General features: G+C 31.6%; 6 protein-coding genes across 6 annotated transcripts; 5 read left to right on the forward strand and 1 right to left on the reverse strand.

The window, feature by feature from the left end:
• Positions 1-543: 543 nt before the first annotated feature.
• Positions 544-3424, forward strand: HELRODRAFT_161685 (hypothetical protein; the record flags this gene model as incomplete). Its single annotated transcript, XM_009021578.1, has 2 exons — positions 544-2041; positions 2931-3424. 2 exons carry the CDS (start codon positions 544-546, stop codon positions 3422-3424), a joined length of 1992 nt encoding a protein of 663 aa, XP_009019826.1.
• Positions 3425-4889: 1465 nt separating this feature from the next.
• Positions 4890-6485, forward strand: HELRODRAFT_161686 (hypothetical protein; the record flags this gene model as incomplete). The annotated part of the gene is made up of 1 exon (XM_009021579.1): positions 4890-6485. The coding sequence occupies one exon, from the start codon at positions 4890-4892 to the stop codon at positions 6483-6485; it is 1596 nt and encodes a 531-aa protein (XP_009019827.1).
• A 3377-nt stretch (positions 6486-9862) lies between these two features.
• On the forward strand, positions 9863-12340 carry HELRODRAFT_184989 (hypothetical protein). The gene is made up of 9 exons (XM_009021580.1): positions 9863-9936; positions 10136-10386; positions 10527-10691; positions 10825-11043; positions 11140-11226; positions 11393-11498; positions 11639-11742; positions 11865-11990; positions 12165-12340. Exons 2-9 carry the CDS (start codon positions 10144-10146, stop codon positions 12252-12254), a joined length of 1140 nt encoding a protein of 379 aa, XP_009019828.1. The 5' UTR covers positions 9863-9936; positions 10136-10143; the 3' UTR covers positions 12255-12340.
• Positions 12341-15344: 3004 nt separating this feature from the next.
• On the forward strand, positions 15345-16375 carry HELRODRAFT_66077 (hypothetical protein; the record flags this gene model as incomplete). Its single annotated transcript, XM_009021581.1, has 5 exons — positions 15345-15434; positions 15690-15799; positions 15875-15920; positions 15982-16092; positions 16163-16375. Coding segments are annotated over 5 exons (570 nt in total), but the record flags the coding sequence as incomplete, so codon positions are not given.
• A 114-nt stretch (positions 16376-16489) lies between these two features.
• On the reverse strand, positions 16490-17141 carry HELRODRAFT_161690 (hypothetical protein; the record flags this gene model as incomplete). Its single annotated transcript, XM_009021582.1, has 3 exons — positions 16490-16789; positions 16878-16997; positions 17088-17141. 3 exons carry the CDS (start codon positions 17139-17141, stop codon positions 16490-16492), a joined length of 474 nt encoding a protein of 157 aa, XP_009019830.1.
• Positions 17142-17318: 177 nt separating this feature from the next.
• Positions 17319-18115, forward strand: HELRODRAFT_155821 (hypothetical protein; the record flags this gene model as incomplete). Its single annotated transcript, XM_009021583.1, has 3 exons — positions 17319-17379; positions 17520-17647; positions 17822-18115. 3 exons carry the CDS (start codon positions 17319-17321, stop codon positions 18113-18115), a joined length of 483 nt encoding a protein of 160 aa, XP_009019831.1.
• Positions 18116-18735: the final 620 nt, after the last annotated feature.

The following is an 18735-nucleotide window of genomic DNA, read 5'->3' on the forward strand; positions in this document are numbered from 1 at the left end:
TAAAAGTTCTGGAATGTTCTAGAATGTTCTAGAATGCATTCTAGAATGTTCTAGAATGTTTTAAAAGGTTCTAAATTGTTTTAAAAGGTTTTTAGAATGTTCTAGAAGGTTTTAAAAAGTTCTGGAATGTTCTAGAATGCATTCTGGAATGTTCCCGAATGTTTTAAAAGGTTCTAAATTGTTTTAAAAGGTTTTTAGAATGTTCTAGAAGGTTTTAAAAAGTTCTGGAATGTTCTAGAATGTTCTAGAATGCATTCTAGAATGTTCTAGAATGTTTTAAAAGGTTCTAAAATCGGTTTATGATGAGTATAAGTGAGATTTGTAAAACAAGATGAGATGCCCAACCAATATGTGTTGTCGATATGAAAGAATGTAGATAAGGGCAGATTTAAATTTATGTTGATCTATGTACATAATGAACTCACAATCAGGTTTTTAACAGTAATAAACAAACAAACATTTAGCACAATGAATGAATGTTTGTGTTCAATGAGCATATTTTGAATAAACGTATCGAAAATTCATTGCTAATTTTAGGCCGAAATGTATCAAACGATATTTTCATACAGTTTGTTTTTAATTATTTTCGCCAACTTGTTCTCAATAGCCCATGCAGCAATCAACTTGAAAGAATCTTACATAGGATGCTATCTAAACATCAGCTCAACGAAAACTGTTGCATCAGTTGGCTCAGTGAATGAATGTTCACTGGAGTGCACAGATGAAATTAACAATATGATCGCTTTGAAGAGTGGAAAAGAATGCAACTGTATTGGAAGGTTAGATTCGGCAGTGGCTTCATCCCAGTGTGATGTTCTTTGCGCCAATAGAGATGCTTGTGGTGGAAGGGACTCATATTCCGTTTATAAAAGCAAGCCACGAAAGACGCACGATGACTACGCCAGTTTTGAAACACGTCAGACAGATGTCATTTTGATGACATTACCAAACACTTACACATTTGAAATGTGCGCACATTTCTGTTTTGAGACAAATTGTACGTTTTTTCAGGAAATTGACACGTCGAACAAATGCGGTTGCTTTCAAGAACATGGTACAGGAAGTAGCTACTTCACAAAATTAATTTGCGATACCTGCTCAAGTGACGGATCGAAAGTTTGCAAATGTTATCATCAAGGTCATGAGGAAAAAATAACCATATTCGCAACACGCTTCCAATACGACTTCCAACGAGGAGTATCGACTTATTCTCACTGCAGAAACAGAATCAAAGGAAATTACGAAATAACTGCAAACTGTCCTGATGGATGCGATCCGGGATGGAGAGGTGATTCATGCAGAGAAAGAGATTGCTCATCAGATGGAGGAGATTGTCCCGTTGGAATGGAATGTATTGAGTCCACGGTGAATGGTAATAAGTACGTTGAATGTGTCTGTCCCCCTGGTAAGGTCAGAAACAAATGGTACCAATGTGAGGTTTTCAGGAAAAATTTAGCTTTACATAAACCTCCTTATTACAGTTCAACCTATGATGAACATGACAACCCCACAATGGGTGCTCATTACAAAATACATTTAACAGACGGCAACTATGACGGCTACCACATATCTCACATACTTGATGCCATGCCAGCCTGGATGGCGGTCGACCTGCTTAGTTTATATTGCGTAGGATTCATCAGAGCATACAACAGAATAAATCAAATGACTGAAATGCTGAAAAGAATGGACAAGTTTGTTGTAAGGTTGAACGAAACGTTCGATGTGAGTAATAGAGAAGACATCAGAGACAAAGTCAACTTGTGCGGGTACGGACCAGAAGAAGCGATACAGGGCGGAAACCCCATGATTGTCGTTTGTGAGAACTTCACCATCTTCACAAGATTTGTTTTCATTCAACCATCTGATGAGAGAATGAAAGATCATCATACAGCACTCGCAGAGTTGGAAGTATTCGAGGCTGGATGCGATCTTTTCAACGGGAGGTGCGAAGAGGTGGAGCCGTGCAGAGAGGAGAAGAAAGAAAATTTAACAGTCATCCACTGCAATGAATTGCCAACCACTAATTATACTCTATCAGGTGTGTTACTCCTGCTGCTACAGCTTGGTCTTTTAACTTGCTGTGTACTTTTTCTAATAAAGCGAAATAATAAAGATGATTCAAGCAAAACCACAACTGATTCATCTGCTTCGAGCATTTCTTAATACGAACTTTATTTTGACGTCATTTTTATTGAAATGGATTTTCAAAGGCATTTTAAAAGCTGCTTTGTTGAAAACTTAAAATCCAATTATTACAGCTTTTAAATATATAATTTGTGAATATATATAAATATATATATATATATATATATAATGAATTTTCATGTATTTATTATTTATGTGAATAAAATAAAAAAAAAGAATACAATGTTATTGTAAAATATTGTTTAATAAACGAGTTAATTATTTATTTCCTGAAAATTTATTAAAAATCGGTTTGTGATGAGTATAAGTGAGATTTGTAAAACAAGATGAGAAGCACGACCAATATTTGTTGTCGATATGAAAAAAAAGTACATAAGAGCAGAATTGAATTTATATTGGTCCATATAAAATTTATATGGATTAACAAAAATGTTTTTTTCAAGAGAAAAACTTAAAAGCTCATATTTCATTTTGTGAACATTAATTAAAAACATTTTACAAATGAATCTAGTGAATGAAAATGTTTAAAAGCCATTTAAATTATAATCTTATTTATTTGCAAACCATTTATATCTCAAATGACGTACGTTCAACTTTTAAATTACGTTTCTACCAGATAAACAAAAATAAAAAAATAAAAAGCGCAAACCCATTCGAATGTTTGTGTTCAATGAGCATATTTTGAATAAACGTATCGAAAATCGATTATTTTAGGCCGTAATGAATCAAACGATATTTTCATACAGTTTTTTTTTTAATTATTTCCACCAACCTGTTCTCAGTAACCCATGCAGCAATCGACTTGAAGGAATCTTACATAGGATGCTATCGAAACATCAGCTCAACGAAGACAGTTGCATCAGTTGGCTCAGTGAATGAATATTTACTGGAGTGCAATTTGGAAATTATCAATATGATCGCTTTGAAGAGTGGAAAAGAATGCAATTGTATTGGAAGATTAGATTCGGCAGTGGCTTTATCCCAGTGTGATGTTCCTTGCGCCAATAGAGATGCTTGTGGTGGAAGGGACTCATATTCCGTTTATAAAAGCAAGCCACGAAAGACGCACGATGACTACGCCAGTTTTGAAACACGTCAGACAGATGTCATTTTGATGACATTACCAAACACTTACACATTTGAAATGTGCGCACATTTCTGTTTTGAGACGAATTATACGTTTTTCCAGAAGATCGATACGTTGAACAGATGCAGTTGCTTTCATGAACATGGTACAGGAAGTAGCTACTTCACAAGATTGATTTGTGATTCATAAACTTTGTAACGTTAAATTTGTCATCGAGATATTTAATCAAGTTTTGTAGCAAACTTTTAAAACCAGAATAAACATAATTTAGTGAAAGTTTTCACTATAAGAAGATTCATATAAAGGCAGGCTACATGCCAATATTTGTTAGCGATGTATGATATTCACACGTGATTAAAACTGATCACAATTGTAATCCTTTGTCACCTCGTCGCCAGTGTCAGCTGTTTATTTAAATTAATAGAAGCCCTTGTCACTTATAAAATTAATAGTTTCTTACTTCTCAATTCAAAGAACAATAGGGGTTAACAATTTTCAGAGATTGATACATGAAAAGCTCCGAACATTTCTAACTACGAACTTTATTTTAACGTCATTCTTATTGAATGGGATTTTCAAAGGCATTTTAAAAGCTGCTTTATTAAAAACTTTTTTTGTCAAGGTAAAATTTAAAATTAAACGATGTAAGAATAAAATGTCGATGAATGAGGAAACAATTAACTTTAATTCACATTCCAAAAATCTATTCAGTGGAAGTTGTATGAAATGCCGAATTGGATTTCACGAACTCATCAAAAGACGCAAGCAATAAAAAAAATTCATCACCATATTTTAAGCGGACATTATAATTGTTAATCAAAAATTTCGCACTAATTAATTAATTAATTTGTTAATAATATAAATATCCTTTTAGTTTTCATAGTTGTATTTATTGTTGTATTATAGTTGTATTATAGTCCTATATTAAAATACTTAATACAATATAAACCAACCGAAGAATGCTTCATAATTATTTTTTTTTATTAAGAAGCTGTTAAAATCCTAGAACTGGACAATAAATGAGACGAAAAAATTTAATCTCAATCTTACTGAATGTAAAAACTAAAATGTGTAACTTTTTAATAGATACATTATAACTATCATTTATCAACTCACATTTCATAAATAAAAGTGACATTAAATGTTTAATACATACTTACTAATTCGCTAGTAATCGTTTTTTGCCACCGACCTTTTCACAAAGACATGTTAATTGCATTTGGTATGAATAAAACTTGACTGAACCGAAATAGAGAGCTAAGAAGAAAATGCATTAATGAAATAAAGAAATATACGTGGCTTAACTACAATTCAAATAGTATTCTAAAGTACGAAACTATTTCTATCTTATACAATGTTAAAATGATTTCACAATGGAAAGAAACAAAAGTCCATTGAAATCACGGTGAGAATTTTAAGTGCAAATTATAATTTGCTTCAAGATAATTGAATGAATTTTAAAATAGTTGTTTGTAGTTTGATTGTTAATGACTGAAGATATGAAATTTACGATAATGGTCAGATAGGTTGAAGGCGATTTATAAAAAAACTATTTAAATGAAGGATATTTGATGAAAAATGTGTGTGATCTCAACGACAAAAATGCATTTCAAGATAATTTTCATCTTAAACGGTTGACAACACAGGCCTCAAAATGTTTCCGAATTTTTCGATCTTCGCGAAGAGAAAATGTGAACAGTTCATCGACACAGTGAACATAAGAGGAGTGGACAAAATTGTGAAATCTCAAAACGTTTTCATCACTGGTTCGTGGACAGTGGGTGTCATTTTGTGCTCTGGCTTTCTACTTTGGCAGACTTCCGTACTTTTCAACAGATATTTCAGCTACCCGTACAACACCGTAGTAAGAAAAAGTGAAAATAAACCAATCTTTCCGAAGATTACGATTTGTAATTTGAATCCTAAATATAATCAGCACAATTATTCATACACGGAATTTGTCAATCAAGTGGAAAAAATCACGTCTAAGCTTGATTATGAAAAACTAAACATAACGAAAGACAAGATGGCTGATATTTTGAATAAATTACAGAAACCTATTGGTTATTTTTCCAACTTGCCAGTAGTTCCTTACGTTAATGATTCAAGTTACGATCGTGTGTTCATCGTCGATCAATCCGTTTTTGATTGGAATTTTAAAAAGTTATCGGGCAAGGAAGTAATAACACCAATTTGGCACCCGGCATATTATCGCTGCTACACCATAAGTTTCCCCACTGAAATTAGAAGTTCAGTCAGTGCAGTTTCTTTGGTAATTTATTTAAATAATTTTGGGGATTATATTTACCCGGGCACCTATGGAGCTGGTTTTACGTACTCGAGAGCTAACGGTCTGAAAGTGCTAGTGCATGATCCAGGAGAAGATCCGGACATGAAAACTGGAGTCAGTGTCGGATCGGGATGTGAGATGTCGTTGAAGATGCAAATGGTGAATAGGAGCCGTCTACCATACCCCTACCAAAAAAATGGTTGCAAAGACAAAAATCATATTAACTTAACAAGATCTGGTTTTTATTCAAAATCTTTATGCGTAGAACATTGCGTTCAGAGAATTACGCTGCAAAAATGTCGTTGTTTGTCAAGCGGATATCGATTTACCAGCGAACAGCTAAAGAAAGCCAATGAAACCATTTGCGGAAATGTAACAAAAAGTAATTTTCAACCGGTTAATAATAATGAAACACCGCAATTCATATCTCAACTGATATGTAGCGAATCAATTAAAGTTGATGATCTTTGCGCAAGCAAGTGTTTGGATTCCTGTCAAGAAATTTCCTATCACTCACCTGGTCAGACAGCTCCATGGCCTGAAGAATCTCAACAGTTAGCTTTCTACAAGCGTTACATTTATAATTCTCTTTACCCCAATATTGACAAATTCGATAAATACAAGGAACTTCAAGCCAGTTTTGTTGGTGGTTTAAAAAACGACTCGCAAATTATTCGTGAGCTAAAAAGTTTAGATCTAATCCGTGAAAATTTTGTGCAGCTAAACTTCATATTCGAAAACGATTACATCTTACACTACAACGACGTGGAAGCAATGAGTCTGACGTTGTTCATCTCATCGTTTGGTGGAACGTTGAGTCTCTGGATGGGCATAACAGCCATGACCTTCATCGAAATCATTGAATTCATTTACTTGCAGGTTGTTTCAATTTTTCTCGAGAAAAAAGTAGAAAACAATTCTGGAAAAGATGGAGAAGTAATCGAGAAAGATGAAGAATGAAGACGTACATTTTTTTAATATTTTGATGATAATTGAATGAAACTATTACATTAATTTTATGTTGTCTTGCTAAATGTTAGTGAACACAAAAAGCATCAATCACATTATAAATTGGTCTAATTTTAGTTTTAAATTAAATTTTTAATTAATTAATTTAGTTGTGTAATCAGAAAAGTTGAAACATGTTAAACAACTGTTTTTTTTAATAAATATTCATTCAATGTATGGTCAACGTGTTGTGTACAATTATTCCAAGTAAAATATAATGATTTCAAATCGTTTAAATCTAACACTGGATACAGATCGTATGTTATATAATAATTAAAATACACATAAATGATACACAGTTAGATGGATACATGGTACGGACTACAGAACATCAATAACTGAATACATATTGGAGCATCACCATTTTAATTGTGTTCGCTTTAGCATAAGACAAACCGTACATTTAATTTTTTGTTCATTATTTACAAATTGTTACACATGTTAACCGTTATTGTTGGTTCTTGTTTAGATCGTTAGAGGAGTTAGTTTTTGATTGATGATTTTATGTGCAAGATAGTAATAATGAGAAAAAATTATGAGTGTCTATGATTCTGAGAATAATAATTACATTATTAGCTGTATTGATATTACCCATTATAGTTGTTATCAGATATGTGATTAAAATGAGTATATATTATTTTATCTTTTTTAAAGGTTAAAGGTCAATCTCTCTTGTGCATCTGCTTCAGAGGTTTTAACGACAAACATGCACAACGTATATGAACACGCATGAAAACCATACATCACACACACGTTGCATATGATAGGCGGGGATCTCTTTGTATTCAAACCATTCAAACCAAGTCATTGCAATAGCACGACCAGGCGTCTCTAACCCTTACGCTAATATATTTTTAAATTTTATATTAATATGAATATAATAATAGTAATATAAATACTATTACATTTATTATAAATAATACTACATTACATGTTTCTACAGCTACTATTCCGCCACTTTTATTTCTTCCTGCTTTCTGTTATTAAACTACTAGGTAAAATAATATATATATATATATATATATATATATATATATATATATATATATATATATGTGTGTGTGTGTGTGTGTGTGTGTGTGTGTGTGTGTGTGTGTGTGTGTGTGTGTGTATGTGTTGGTAATAGACCATAATTTTTACAATATTCTATAAGTTCTACCGAATTCTATAAATTCTACACATTCGGTAGAATTTATAGAATATTGTAAAAATTATGGTCTATTACCAAACATTCGGTAGAATTTATAAAATATTGTAAATATATATATATATATATGTATATATATATATATACAATATTATTTTATGTATATATTACTATGTGGAAAAAATTTAAAAAAAAAACATAATGTCATTTTTTTAAAAATGTTTAATAAACGAGTTAATTATTTATTTCTTGACAGTTTATTAAAAATCGGTTTATGATGAGTATAAGTGAGATTTATAAAACAAGATGAGATGCCCAACTAATATGTGTTGTCGATATGAAAGAATGTAGATAAGGGCAGATTTAAATTTATGTTGATCTATGTACATAATGAACTCACAATCAGGTTTTTAACAGTAATAAACAAACAAACATTTAGCACAATGAATGAATGTTTGTGTTCAATGAGCATATTTTGAATAAACGTATCGAAAATTCATTGCTAATTTTAGGCCGAAATGTATCAAACGATATTTTCATACAGTTTGTTTTTAATTATTTTCGCCAACCTGTTCTCAATAGCCCATGCAGCAATCAACTTGAAAGAATCTTACATAGGATGCTATCTAAACATCAGCTCAACGAAAACTGTTGCATCAGTTGGCTCAGTGAATGAATGTTCACTGGAGTGCACAGATGAAATTAACAATATGATCGCTTTGAAGAGTGGAAAAGAATGCAACTGTATTGGAAGGTTAGATTCGGCAGTGGCTTCATCCCAGTGTAATGTTCTTTGCGCCAATAGAGATGCTTGTGGTGGAAGGGACTCATATTCCGTTTATAAAAGCAAGCCACGAAAGACGCACGATGACTACGCCAGTTTTGAAACACGTCAGACAGATGTCATTTTGATGACATTACCAAACACTTACACATTTGAAATGTGCGCACATTTCTGTTTTGAGACAAATTGTACGTTTTTTCAGGAAATTGACACGTCGAACAAATGCGGTTGCTTTCAAGAACATGGTACAGGAAGTAGCTACTTCACAAAATTAATTTGCGATACCTGCTCAAGTGACGGATCGAAAGTTTGCAAATGTTATCATCAAGGTCATGAGGAAAAAATAACCATATTTGCAACACGCTTCCAATACGACTTCCAACGAGGAGTATCGACTTATTCTCACTGCAGAAACAGAATCAAAGGAAATTACGAAATAACTGCAAACTGTCCTGATGGATGCGATCCGGGATGGAGAGGTGATTCATACAGAGAAAGAAATTGCTCATCAGATGGAGGAGATTGTCCCGTTTGGAATGGAATGTATTGAATCCATGATGAATGGTAATAAGTACGTTGAATGTGTCTGTCCCCCTGGTAAGGTCAGAAACAAATGGTACCAATGTGAGGTTTTCAGGAAAAATTTAGCCTTGCATAAACCTCTTTATCACAGTTCACACATTTACGAACACGAAAACCTAGTTTTGGGTGCTCATTACAAAATACATTTAACAGACAGCAACTATGACGGCTACCACGTATCCCACATATTTGATGCCATGCCAGCCTGGATGGCGGTCGACCTGCTTAGTTTATATTGCGTAGGATTCATCAGAGCATATAACAGAATAAATCAACTGACTGAAATGTTATTAAGAATGGGTAAATTTTTGTAAGGTTAAACGAAACGTTCGATGTGAGCAATAGAGAAGACATCAGAGACAAAGTCAACTTGTGCGGGTACGGACCAGAAAAACGATTCAAGCATATTGAAGTTAGTACAAATACAAAAATTGACCCAGGAAGAATGTGTGTCTCCAATCCCTGGAGAGTATGTTGCCTCCCTGCAAAGAACAATGGACGTAAACAATTTTCAGGGCAAAGCAAAGCAAAGCAGAGCAAATACATGCAAAGCACTGAACATTTCATAATACGAACTTCATTTTGACATCATTACCATTGAATTGGATTTTCAAAAGCAATTTAAAGCTGCTTTGTTAATAACATTTTTTGTCAAAGTAAAATCTAAAGTTAAAATTAATTTGATACATAGTAAGAAGAATACATGGTATAGACGTATATATAATCAATAGACAATCAATAACATATTTTAGACTACATTTTGGAGCATCGCTATTTTAACCCTGTTCGCTTTTGCTTAAGACCGACCGCACATTTGATTTTTTGTTCGTTATTTAAGGATTGTTACACAGGTTGGCTGTTTTTGTTGGTTCTTATTTATATCGTTAGAGTTGTTGCCCGCTTCATTCATTCTTTCGTTTATTTATTTATTCATTCATTCGTTTATTTTTTTAAATTTCTACATCTAGCTAACTATAATATTTATTACTATAATAATCATTATTATTTAAAATAATAATTATATTTTAAATATTTAATATTTTAATGTTTTATTAATTAAAATCTCTATTCATTTCTCTAACTAATCAGAAAGCGGGATGTCTGATAGCGTCAACGAAATCAACAAAAACAACCTCAAACACCATTCTGATTATCCACCTGAATCAGTGCTCAACGCATTATTTGTCAAAAGTGCTGACCTCCCTGTGTCAAAACCTGTGGAAGTTTGCGGTTATGATTTCAACGAGGGCCTGAATTATTCTAAACTTTTTTCTAGTTTTGCCACCACCGGGTTTCAGGCCACTAATTTTGCTTTGGGTGTGAATGAAATAAATAAAATGGCTAGTATAATTACAATTCATTCAATCAGTGTTACTAATTAAAACCACTAATTTAATTTATTATACTGTGTATGTAATTTTTTTAATTTAGTTTTTAAGGTTTTTAAAGCGTACACTGATATTTTTTCCAAATTCATCAGCTAGACAAAAAAATGGAGCCAATCCCCATAGATGAGCAATGTGAAATTAATTTGGATCCCTGTGGTCGAGCGCCAACTTCATGCACTATATTTCTTGGATACACATCGAATATGATATCCAGTGGTATTAGGGAAACAATTAGATTCCTAACTCAACATAATTTAGTAAGTTTTTTAGTTCATCTTTGGCTATGACATGTATTGTTTATGTTAATTTAATATATATATATATATATATTGTTTACCTTTTTTTCATAAATTTGTAAAAAGCATTTTATTTTCATCATTTGTTAAACAGGTTGATTGTATTGTGACAACAGCGGGTGGGGTGGAAGAAGATATCATAAAATGTTTTTCTCCCACTTATGTAGGTGACTTCCATTTTAAAGGTTCCATGCTCAGAGACATGGGCATCAACCGGATTGGTAATCTTTTAGCACCAAATGACAACTACTGCAAATTTCAAGATTGGATTATGCCCATTTTAGATCAAATGCTTATTGAACAGAAGACAGAAGTTTGTTCTTATATTTACATTTCAATGATTAGTTTACTTTTTGTGTTGAATTTACTTTTAAATATATTTACTTTATATATTTTTAAAAACTTTCAGAACTTCAAGTGGACCCCTTCTAAAATTATATCGCGTCTCGGTAAGGAAATAAACGATAAATCATCTGTATGCTACTGGTGCTATAAGGTCTAGGCGTGTTTTAATAGCAATCTTAACTGCTTTACATAATTTAAATGGCATACTCATGCGTCAAGCACTTAATGATTTTTCAATTTATTTAATGATAATTAAATATTAACTAACACTAAATGATTTTTTTATTAATTTACTATCAGTTTCTTTTTTCTGACAGAACAATATTCCAGTTTACAGTCCTGCATTGACTGATGGCTCGCTGGGTGACATGCTTTACATGCATTCCTATCGAAACCCCGGCCTTGCAATTGATATCATAGAAGGCCAGCACTTTGATTTTTACTGAGTTTTTAAAATTTATGTTTCACATTTTTGTTGATGGTTTATGTTTTTCTAGTTGCCCAAAATAATATAATAATGGTTTCAATGGCTGATGTGAAGTTTATTATTTGTAACTAACCAGACCTCTGTATGCTGAACACTCGTGCTGTTCGTGCTCGATCTACCGGTGTCATAATTTTGGGAGGAGGTCTCATCAAGCACCACATCTGCAATGCCAACATGATGGTCAGTTTTGGTTTGTGCTATTCTATTTGAATCTCTCTTTCATTCAGGCGTTAAACACAATCGCACGCACGCACACACACATAGTTTGTTAGCAATTTCTTGATTTAATCTTACAAAAACAGAGAAATGGTGCAGATTTCTGTTTATATGTGAACACGGCCCAGGAGTTTGATGGATCAGATGCTGGAGCATCGCCTGATGAAGCCATCTCTTGGGGGAAAATTAAAAAAATTGCCCAACCTGTCAAAGTATCGTTGATTTATTTCCTGCTTTTAAAATAAATCAATAAATGGTTTTTTTTTTAAATTTTTTTAAACTATACGAGGTAGTTTCTGTTTGCATTTTTTGAGGTAAAACTTTAGTAACTTTTAAATGTTTCGTTTTGTATTATAAGTTACATTTATTTCGCGGATTTCATTCAGATACACGCAGAAGCAAGCCTCGTATTTCCGTTATTGGTGGCTGAAACATTTGCTAAGAGAATTGATAAGATGAGATCCACTGAAGTTTAATTTATCTTTACCAACTCATAATTTTTTGTAATAATATTTTTTTTTTCAATAATTCTCGTTTTATCAAAAATAATTTCTCTACCGTGTTTCTTCTTATTCAAGTTAATATTTCTAATCCACTTTTTGTAATGTTTATCGTATGAGGTAAGTTCATACATACTTGATAAATATTATAGCACACATACAAAAACCACATACATAATCACGTACGTGATGCTTTTGTTTTGACAAAAACAGACAAGAGGAACCTTGACATTTAAAATATTTTTAATTAAATTCCATACACACAAACACGCACACATACGTCCATGCTCACATACACAAGCGCATACATGATGTTTTTTATTTAGATAAAACACATTAAAGAAACCGACCTTGGCATTTAAAAAATTTTTAAATTAAACTAGTTGCAAAACCGATTTCGATTATGATTCTACCAAAACATCGCGTTACTGTTTATAAACTTTGCTCTTTATTCATCAACGTGCAATCTATTAGTAATAATAAATAAATAATAATTTTATAAAAAATATTAATAAGATTTAAATGGATAAAAACCCCAAAGATAATTATTATCATTGCATCGTTCAGCATCATGCCATACGTTCATAATATAATATAATTATGTAAACTTTTTCTGTGTTGTGCACTTTATGATCTTCAATCTAATCAAAAGCAGTGGTAGCAGCTGTACTAGTGGCAGCCGTAACAGCAGCAGTAGTGATGTTAATGGTAGTAGAGTAGTGGTAGTAGTATTTTCCTGTATTGTAGTAGTGTATGTTGGCAGGCTGTTGGTTGGTCGGTTGGCATGACAGCGTGTAAATTTACACGTTTTGTGAAAAGGGATTGTCTTGTTTTTTTTTAGAATTAGAGATACGTTAAGCTAAGCCAATGTAATTTTAAATTCATAAAACCAACAAACAAACTACAGAAAGTTAGTTGGCTGGAATAAGTTGAAATTTAAGACAATCTGCGTTATTTCATTTTAAAGAAAAGGTATAACTTCGTTCTTTTGTTTCGATGACATTTAAATTAAACAAATGCTACATTGTGGCTGGCATCACTCGCTTGAGAAAGTGATTTAAAGCAGCCTAGTTAAGCTATATGTTTTGATATAATAATATTCGGTAGAAGGCTTTAAATGCATTTTAATATTAGATTAGCGTTTTTTTGAGGTTACGGAGGTTGTATCGTAACCTATCAATATACTAACTGGCAGAAATGTGGGCAAGAAAATTCTTCTGTTTCCCGACTGCAGTTCATCCAGATTCTGGTCTCTGGTATAGATTTATGTATAGCAATATGTCAGTGGTGCGTCTCAAATGGCTGATGTAGAGTTGTTTTTTACGTTCGCCCACTCATTTATCAATACACATACATATATCCACATATATATATATATATCATACACAAAATCAAACACAACATTACACGCAATCAAACACAACATTACACACAAACACAGCACTACACACAGTCAAACACAACACCACACACAAACACAACATTACACACAATCAAGCACAACATTACACACAATCAAACACACAGCAAACATTACACACATTCAAACACAAAATTACACACAAACAACACATACATACACACACATGCATAACATTCATTTGTTTAGTGTTTGTTTTCTACTTCTACTTTTCTTCTCTACTGGACTGACACCAAGAGTAAGTTGAGTTTAATTGAAAGTAGGTAAGTTAGGGTTTAAGATGAGTTAATTAATCATAAGTAGGTGAGATTTGAGTTGAGCTAATTATTATAGGTAAGCTAGGGCTTAACCGTTAATTTATAGTAGGTAGGTGACTTCTATTCTTGCTACTTCTCATCTATTGATTGTTATGTGTTAGTTTTTGTTTCACATCATCATCACACACTAACAAAACAATCAAACACACAGCAAGCACAACATTACACACAGTTTGTTTATGATTTCCAATTCAAAATAATTCAACTTTTAATTCAGGTAGTATGCAAGCTGGCTACCTTTGACGACACCAAACCGAGCATGGTCAAGTTGTACCAACAACTAATATGATAGTAAACTTCAGTATTAAAATCCATTCTCAGTCACGTGATAATAGCGTTCATTGTATAATGACATATGGTACAACTGTTCTGATCTTACAATTACGTTTATAATGTTATTAATAATTAAGCAGTTAATATTGTTATTTAATTATTTAAGTATTTTTGTTCATACTGTAGTAAGCCACTGTATTTCACCGGACAAAAAGCGATTTCTATATTTATATTGACAAAAATAATTGTGATATAAATTTATTGGTTTATTTAAAGCATTTTATGTACAAAAAACTACTATAATACTCGGTAAGCCACTGCTTTAAGCCAACGTATGGTTTCAGTAACCAATTTCTATGAGCACTAGAATGTAAAATATTCCAAATTACCAAAAATAATTTAATATAATTAAATAAATTTACTGCATTGTTTTAAACATATCAAATCGAGTAAATATTTTATATACATACATATATGTAGAGTATATATGTTATATTCTGTATATATGATCATAAACACATGCAATTTGTAAGTAAGCCAACAATCCAAGCAAGTCAAATAGCCCGACCGTCTTTTCTATGGTAAACATTGCGAAAATAGAGAGGTGAAAAGTTATTTTAAATAGGGTCATTTCATTTTAGCTTCTAGCTAATAAATTCATAAGCTGTCATAATAATAAAGAATGGGAACCATCAAAGAACAACAAGAGGTACTACTGACTGATTCAAATTTAAAATTCATTTTTAGTTGGTTAGATCCATGTTAGTTCAATTGCCACACGAAACCATGCAACAGATAGATCTCTTTATTTATAATTTATATTTATAATATAATTTATAATAGAGATCGAATATACAAAAGAAGCTTATCTTTTCCTTTTTTTTAGACATTTTTATTTTTGATTTTATTTCAATTTCATCATTTCTTTCGAACTTTATCATTTATCAATTTATGTTATAATTTTTTATTGTTTTTTTTTTGTTCAATTAATTAACAATTAATTAACTTATCTCTCCATGTGTTGCCCTTCAAAAATAACAATTTGTTTTTAATTTGTTAATAAAGGAAGAATATGAAGTTATAAAATCCATATATGAAGGAGACACAAAATTCACAGAAGTCAATCCTACAACTTTTAGTTATAAGGTTATTTTTTTGAAAGTAAAACTTAATAATATTAAATTTTAAACTTTTAAAAAGCAATAACAATTTGAATTTGCTGTAATATCACCTATAATACGTAGTAATGTATATATTTTTTACTTCATTTAGTTTAGAGTAAAACTTTAATTTTGTATATCAATAAAAATTAGACACTTTCTTTTATAATGGTTATATTGAACTCATTTTCACATGAGTAATTTAATTAATATTTGTTTAATTATTTTATTACTGCTTTAGTTTGACAGTGAATCAAGTCAGAAATCATTCCTAGTAGAATTTCATTGGTTAGAAAATTATCCTGAAGTGCCTCCCGACATAAACCTTGAATTTTTCTGTAATAAATTTTTGTAAGTAAGTAACATCCTCTAACTAATTCTTTCAATCAATCAGTTTTGTCTCATTTTTTAAAAATTTTTTTATAGGTGTAAGAAAACTAAAAACAAGATCAAAGAATTTGTGCATGATCAAGTAAAAATCCACTCATTTATTTAATCAAAGTTTGAAAACTAAATAACTCATTTATATAAAGGCTGAACCTATGTTAAACTCTGCGATGTTGTACACAATTATAGAAGCAATCAAAGAGAAAGTTGATACACTTTTAGAAAAAAATGATCAAGATGCGTCTGATGATAATGAGGTAAAACTCAGCATTTTACAATTTTATCATTTTCAAGCAGGTCACAATTGCTTTGTAATTACAATTGCAGGTGTTAACATTAGATGAATTGAACATAGAAGGGGCAGTTGCAGACACATCAACAGCATCTTGTTCTGTCAGACAAAAAGAAAAGAAAGAAAAACTAACAAAAGCACAGAAGAGGAGACTTTTAAACAGACAGGACAAAGGAGAGCTGCCCAGGGGATGGAATTGGGTTGATATCATCAGTCATCTTTCATCAACTTCATCAAAAGACTCCTAGCATTTTTAATTAATGTTTTCAAGATATAGTTTTGTCAATAAAATAATACATCAGTTCTCATACTTTTTTATCCATAGTTTTGAAGTTTTGATGATACTAATATAACAAACAAATTTAGAAAAATCGCAAGTCATCTGCATCGTCATCATTTTCATTATCCTCATCATCATCATTGTCACTAATTTCAATAACTTCTGTTATATTAGGCTTTTCACGTTTCACTTTCACTTTTTCTCTGCTAATATCTTTTGAGTTATTCATCTCTGGGGCCATGGTACACGTAGTGGATTGATCACATATACTTTTTTGTTTCTCTGTGTCGTTGTCTGATTCCAAGTCCAGACCATGCCTCATTTTGATCATTTTGATCATATGATGCCTTAGAGCTACTTCAAAGTCCAGGCGATTGTCTACCTGAATTCGGTTTTAATATTAAATGTTAAAATAATGAAGGCCCACCCACCTTCTTTCAAACCAAACATTGTAATAACTATAAGATAACCTTCATCAAATCGAAACACGCCCTCCTGAAGCTGTCGTTTGTACTTCGTTTGATGATTTCTGATACGGAACTCAGCACCAAATTAACAGCGGGCTTCGCGTTCATTATCCTCTTCTCCCTCTGAATAAAATTGGAGATTTCAATTTTAATAGTTCCCAGATTTTTACCCTTTGTGATACGTAAAAGAATAAAATCAAATCGAATACAAACCCAGGACAATACTTTTGAACCCTCTGCAGTTTGTTTCGCAGATGCTGATGCCATTTTCAGCAGTTTGAAATTTGACGTCTGCTATATTCCATTAATTACAACGTGAACTTAAACATAAATTAACTTTTAAATACAATGCTAAATTTAAAAGTAAATTCGATAAACATCAATGTTTTGTTCTTTCACGGACGAATGTTAATTGGTTCCTACTCAATTTGATCAAATCCTGCAATGAGATGGCCGACCTTGAAAACCAAGAACAATCAAAGAAGGTCGACATCTTCAGAGATACGTTGCTCAGATATTTAGGCTAGTCAAACTTTATGTTAAGTTTGTGTTTTTGTAGTCATTTTTAATAACTGTCATTGGTTTTTGTCTTTTTTTTGCTTTGATTTGCAAGGTCATAATTACATAACTTTTTTTATTAACAAGGTTATTCGAATGAGGTTGGGGAATCATTTCGGGCATTGGTTCATGTTAACTGGGTGAGGTTTAGTTATGTTGTGGCTTCAACTTATGTGTGTGCTGATGCTGCCAGTAAGGGAAAAGAAGTCTATCAGGTGCTCATATTTAGATTTAATTATTTTAATGCTATTATTAATTTTTAATGGATCAATTATTTGTATTTATTATATAATTTATCATTTTAGTTGTGACAAGTTTGTAGTGTTTACAATTTTTTTCTTTTCAAATTATATTTAAACAAATTATGTAACTAAATATAAAATCTACAGAAGACCCAAGGTGAAGATGATCAAAAGAAGAAGACAGGTATTGTGGTAGGAGATGTGTTATTGTGGCAGGGTCTGGCCTCTGTCATCATACCTGGATTCACTATCAACCGAATTTGTTTTGCCAGCAACAAAGTTTTATACAAACTAACAAAACTGCCTCCTATGACAAGAAAGTGGACAGTGACTGCTATTGGCTTGGGCTCAATTCCTTTCATAATCCATCCTATTGACAAATTTGTCGACTACCTTCTTGATAATACACTCAGAAAGTACACGAAAAGTGTTGAGGAATGATTATCTTCACTTCCCAATCATTATTTTAGCAATTTTTTTGGATCTTTTTTGGTCTTCTCAATCATGGTTCATTTTTTGACCCTTTTTTTAAAATTTTGTTTGAATTTTTTGCAAATTTATTTCTTTTTTCCAGAAATTCAGAATCATTTTTTTTGTTTCCAGTGAATTTTCATAATATTATTTTGCTACATAATTCTTTTCTTACCACCATAATCATCAGTATTTCATCATTAGCCATTTCATTTTGCCCAAGACAATTTATTTTTAACGTCAAATATCCAAAAATATTTCTAATAAATGAAACAAAATAAATGCTGTTGAATCATGGATACAACTTTTTCAGGTACATACCAAACTCATTTCATTTCATTTTTGTGCCTTCATAATATACGTCTTTTACACATTCATTTGTATCTATAGTTGGTTTTTTTATGTAATAATTGTTTGAAATAGCATAGCGAACGTTTATTATTTTACTAGAATTTAAATTTATTTATAAGCGTTTAATAGTCATTTTTAATGGTTGGTACCCTATCGTGTTTTATTTTTTAAAAAATATATACTTTAATTTTTTACTATCACAATTTTTCAGTGTTATTTTATCTTAATTTTGATAGAAT

The sequence above is a fragment of the Helobdella robusta genome, assembly GCF_000326865.2.
Source record: "Helobdella robusta unplaced genomic scaffold HELROscaffold_3, whole genome shotgun sequence".
NCBI classification, from domain to species: domain Eukaryota; kingdom Metazoa; phylum Annelida; class Clitellata; order Rhynchobdellida; family Glossiphoniidae; genus Helobdella; species Helobdella robusta.

Bases quoted from the DNA above. Each gene is read 5' to 3' on its own strand.
- HELRODRAFT_184989 (XM_009021580.1), top strand. From the start codon at position 10,144: ATGTCTGATAGCGTCAACGAAATCAACAAAAACAACCTCAAACACCAT. The intron at 10,692-10,824 runs GTAAGTTTTTTA...TTTGTTAAACAG, and splicing joins TCCTAACTCAACATAATTTA to GTTGATTGTATTGTGACAAC. The intron at 11,499-11,638 runs GCCAGCACTTTG...GTAACTAACCAG, and splicing joins TGCAATTGATATCATAGAAG to ACCTCTGTATGCTGAACACT.